The sequence below is a fragment of the Plectropomus leopardus genome, chromosome 7, assembly GCF_008729295.1.
Source record: "Plectropomus leopardus isolate mb chromosome 7, YSFRI_Pleo_2.0, whole genome shotgun sequence".
Lineage (NCBI taxonomy): Eukaryota > Metazoa > Chordata > Actinopteri > Perciformes > Serranidae > Plectropomus > Plectropomus leopardus.
Window position 1 is genome coordinate 33204780 of NC_056469.1, and position 5129 is coordinate 33209908.

The window sequence follows — 5129 nt, forward strand, 5'->3', positions numbered from 1 at the left end:
CTTTTGTTTAAGTTTTGAACCCAGAGCAAAGTGTTTTTTTCTAAAACATGGAAATAAAAGACAATTCTGCAATAAATGGGAAATATAGAAACATTTAATTAAATATATAAATATTAAAAAATAATTGTTCATAATTATCATAATATATATTTTTTCATTATTCAATTAAATTTAATAATTTAATTTAATTTAATTAAGTTCATTTTAGTTTTTTTTTTTACTAACTTCTGGCTTATTTTAGGGCAATTTCTTCTCAAGTTGCTCATTGCCTTATTCATGTTTATGAAAGTAATTAAGGAAATTACTCAGATTTCAGAAGGGTTAAGATGAGATGGGCCTGTCAAATTGTTAAGTTAAAATAGTAAAGTATTTAATATTAAAATTACATTATGTATTATTTTTCCAGTTTTGCCAGAATGTCTGTAGCCTTTTTTAAAAAGACTCTTAAATCAGACCACAGGTGAAAAGAATAAACACACAGAGCCGCAGCGTTTAGATTAGAGCAGTGAACATTTATATCATAATTTACACTTTTTGACAATTTTGCACATAAATAACAATGTAAACCAGAATGTAAACAGAGACAGTCCTTTAGGGGGATCCTCCTCTGGAGTTAAAGCTCTGATCAGAGAGAGAGACGCTTTGGTCAAACATTAGTAAGACAGAAAGACACGAAACAGAGAAGAAACAGAGAGAAACAGAGATTGTTGATGTACAACTGCTGCAAAAGTCACAGTTGCTATAGTGACATTAAGCTGAATCTTAATGCCATTCTGACCAGTTTCAGTGATATTGTCCACAGTGTAAATGGTGCAAGCATCGGCACTGAAGTTATAAAGTTGGAGGAGGGGGCCAGTGCATAAAAGAAGGCCGAGGTGCTTTGGTGTATGCCAGTTCAACAAGGTGGCGGACGGGTGGGGTTAAAAAAGGGGCTTCTCAACCAAAAATATTAACAAACAACAACAAAAAAAAAACATCTACAAAACAGCGAAAGAGTGAACACTTCATCAAATACACACAATACGTCTTCCCTTCTTCAGCGATTTGATTCCTCGAGTCCTTCTTCCCTTGGTTTCTTTTTCTCCTGTTTTTTTTTTTTTTTTTTTGGTGTGCATTTGAAATTAAAGCCAAGTGAACTTTGGTTTCTAGCGTCAAGTGTGAATCCTGAAATCAGAGGAGATTCACGTTCCCTTTAGGGTATTGACAGTGTTGTAGAAAAATAAAAACAAAAGGAGGGACGAAGGGGGAGGGGGCAGCAGGCCGGCCTCCCGAGTCCATTATGTGCTACATGTCAAGCGGGCGGCGCCGCTCCTTTGGACCACACGAAGAGCTGCACTCCAGTTCAGTTTGGTTTCTTCTTCTTCTTCTTCTTCAAGTAGCATAAATAAATAGAAAGCTCCCACCTTTAGCTGTCCCTTTAAACACACACACACACACACACACTCACACTCACACACTCGCATCGCCACATGCACACTGAGGTAACCGTTGTGAAAAATATACAAAAAAAAAAAAAAATGCCCTTTTTTGTTTCAAATTAAATTAAGTGAAAGGACACAGACGAACGTTCGGGAAGCGATCGCACAGAAAAAAAGCTGCTAAATTAATAAATTTATGTGCCGCACTTTGGCAAGTTATTCAAACCCTTTTTGAACCTACTATATTGGTTTCAAAATTAAATAGATAAAACCCTGAAGAGCGGACGCCCCTGGTTGTAAAGGTCAGAGGTCGCAGTGACGGACGGATATCGGCAGACAGAGTGACTATCTACAGAGAAATGGCCACAGAGAAAAACAAAACATTGATTTCCCCCCCGTCAGTGTAACCATCCATTCCACTTATTGCTTCTGAAGACAACAAATAAAAAGAATAATAAATTAAGGAGGTTATATAACAACTAATTGATCAAAAAAACAAAACAAAGACATTTGAAAATAGAGACCAAATAATACATTGACAATAATGATAATAGCATTATAATAATTACATTAAAGGTAAATCCTGGGTAGATGATTGTCTCTAAGTATAATAAAACCACTAAGTAGTCATGGGACAGTGTCTCTTGAGCCCTGAGTTCGCGAGTCCCTGATAAACCTGGTGAAATCACGATGTCACTCGTAACGACAGCCAGGAAGAAGAATTTCTTATTTACAGCTGAGTGGCGCAGTCCTGACTCTATGTCCTTAGAGGTCACTCATGCGTGATCCTCTGACTCCTGCTTGACGGTGACGTTGGCAGGAAGTGGCGGGATGGGGCTGCTGTGCCGCATCTTGATGACTGACGTCTCATTCGGGGACTCGTACGCACCATAACCTGCGGACAGAAGCTCGCTGGCACCGCCCTTGTGGTGAGGATGAAAATGGGAGGACTTGAGGTCGGCCTCTCTCCACAGCATCCCCAAAACCTGCTTCTCCAGCATGGCCTCCACCTCCACCCCGCCCTGCAGCTGCTCCAACCGCTCGGCGTGCTCGCTGATGTCAAAGCGCTCGATCTCCTCATTGGCGCGGTGCACGTCGTCCAGGGCTGCCTGGCTGGACACAGCAGGGCAGTAGCCCTTCAGGTGGAGCCGCAGGCTGCACAGGTGGATGTAGTGGCGGTGGCAGTGGGGGCATTTGTGTGGACGTTCGCGGGAGTGCAGGCGCTTGTGGAGCTTGAGGTGGACAAACTGGGTGAACTTGGCTGGGCAGAGTTTGCAGTGGTACGGCTTTTCACCTGAGTGGAGGCGCAGGTGAGTTTTCAGGTTGCTGGTGCTGCTGAAGCGCTTATGACAAACCTGGAAAAGATGGAGACACAGAAATGATGTCAGCAGCTTGTAGCGACGCACATAACACCGGACAGTATTCATCGCGATCTAAGGAAATCTTCATGCTGATGTCCCATACAGAAATTGAGAAAAGGGCTTTTGGGTATTCTTTTGGGTATTCTGCACTGCAAATTATGGCGTTACCAATAATGTTTCAACCAGATCTACTGTTTCTCACCTGGCACTCATGAGGCTTCTCGCCGGTGTGGACCAGGAAGTGCTTCTGCAGGTGAGCCAGCTGAGTGAAGCCTTTGTTACACGTCTGGCATTTGAAGGGTCTCTCTCCACTGTGGACACGGAGATGGACCTACAAAATCAAGGAAAGATAAACATCAGAGAAACTCACAAACTTAAAGATTTCTAAACAGGCAAAAAAATATTGACCCTTTGAAAACTGGAGCATCACTTTCCTTATGCTGCTTTCAGACACATTTTACAAGTATTTAAACCCTAAACAAAGCGGTGCACTTTCAAAAACATCGGGAAAAGGCAATGAGCAACTGGTAAGAAGTGCTTCACAAACTGCTAGAAATTAGTAGATTTTGAAAATTATATTTAAAAAAGCTGAGGAAAAAAATCTTTTGGAAAAATAACTAGGAAAAAAATTAAAAGCTAGGGACAAAAATTCTAGTTGTAATACTCATAAATACATATTTCTATTTATGTTACAGAATCAGTTTTTACAGCACTTTTCCAAGTCCTGTTTGCCTTTTTTAGAATTAACTTGCTTTGTCTTTTTCATCTTTCCCCCTTTTATTTTCAGGAAACTTTTTGTCATTCTTGCAAAATTCTTGCTAATTTTTGGGTATTTTCTTCTTTTGTTGCTCATTGCCTTCTTCGCGTGTTTTTGACAGAAAGAGAGAGGGCGTTTTGTGTGTTTTCTGTAAAGCACGCTGTGACACTCCTTGCTCTTTGAGGTGCCGTAAACCTGCTCTGTGGCCTAATCGTGATGAAGTGTAATCCTCACAGTACAAAGGAGTGGAATGATAATTAGGCAGTAAATCAGACGCGATGTTGAAAGACACACACGGAAACACTTCGTCGACGTCTGGATCCTCACCTTCAGGTTCGACAGCTGTCCGAAGGTCTTGCTGCACACGTTGCACTCGTACTTGATTTTGCCGTTCTGCTTCTTCAGCGGGTATGGCAGCGCCTTGTAGCCTGCCGAGCCCGGGCCACGCTTCACCTTGGTCAGGTTCATGGCCTCCTCGTCGGAGCAATGCTCGCTGGTGTTGCCAAGCATGGCTGAGGTAGGCTTGGTGGGCACACGCTCATTGGGGGGTGCTGTACCTGCTGTTGGGGAGCCGCTGGAGGGGGCAGGTCTGTGTGGGTGCCCGGGGTAAGGGTGGTGCGGCCCTGATTTTTCCTTTAGAGACGTGGCGGCTGTGAAGGCGCTGGTGGGTCTGGGGAGGAGGAAGTCTCTGTGGGCAGAGATGGAGGCGGGCTGGACGTGGTCAGGCATCAGAAAACGCCTCCCTGCTGTGTCGGAGGGCAAGAGGGGCACGTGAGGGGGCAGCAGGCTGCTGTAGAGGGGGTACATCCTGGGGAAGATTCCTCCCACAGTGGGGACGCCGCCGCCGGGCAGAGGGTAGTGATGGGGCAGGAGGTATCGTGAGTAAGAAGCTCCTGGAGGGTAGAAGGAGGAGGGGGGGGGGGTCGGCGGTGGGGAGTAACCGGGGTAAGAACCCAGTCCGGCCGGGTAAAAGGAAGCTGGGGGGCTCCCCTGAGGGCTGCTGTCCGGGCTGCTCCTCGCCGATGGGCTGGGCGTGGCTGAAGACTGGTTGCCAGGGGAACGAGTTGTGGGGTAACCGAGAGGTTTGTGGCCGAGGAAGTCTTCAGGGATGTGGGGGTGGGGCCGGAGAGCCGGGTAGAGGGCACGAGGGTACAGGGGGCGCTCAGGACTGTCGGCGCAGCGTGGGCGGGTGGGAAGCGGCCGGCTGGGCTCCGTCTTTACCGAGGAGGAGGAGGAGGTGCTGTTGGTCCCGCGCAGAATGGACAGGACGCTGTGTTCCCTCCTGGGCGGGGTGGGGGTCACTGCGACCGGGGACGGACTGGAGGCATCGACCTCCTCGCTGCTCACCTGCTGCTGCTTCACCTCCAGGAGGGACTTCTCTGCAGGGACAGAGAGAGAGAGAGAGAGAAGGTCAGAGGGAGGTCAGCAGATCAAGATAAAGTCGTCTCGGTTCCTCCTGAGGCCTTGTAATATATGATTCCAATTTTCGCTTTTTAACCCCTTGAAACCTGGATCAACATTGGTTTTCTTGAGATGCTTTCAGGTGCTTTTCCTAAGTATTTATGAGCTGCAATATCTCTTGAAAACATGGAA

The 5129-nt window shown here is 45.9% G+C and overlaps 1 protein-coding gene across 1 annotated transcript in view; it reads right to left on the bottom strand.

Moving 5' to 3' along the window:
- Positions 1 to 491: 491 nt before the first annotated feature.
- Positions 492 to 5129, bottom strand: part of prdm1a (PR domain containing 1a, with ZNF domain) — a 17795-nt gene continuing 13157 nt past the window's right edge. Inside the window, exons 5-7 of the mRNA XM_042490340.1 lie at positions 3864 to 4915; positions 2982 to 3110; positions 492 to 2773 (exon numbers count right to left, since the gene is read on the bottom strand). Of these exons, the coding sequence (XP_042346274.1) occupies positions 2195 to 2773; positions 2982 to 3110; positions 3864 to 4915 (1760 nt within the window). The 3' untranslated portion in view covers positions 492 to 2194. The remainder of the gene's footprint in view (positions 2774 to 2981; positions 3111 to 3863; positions 4916 to 5129) is intronic.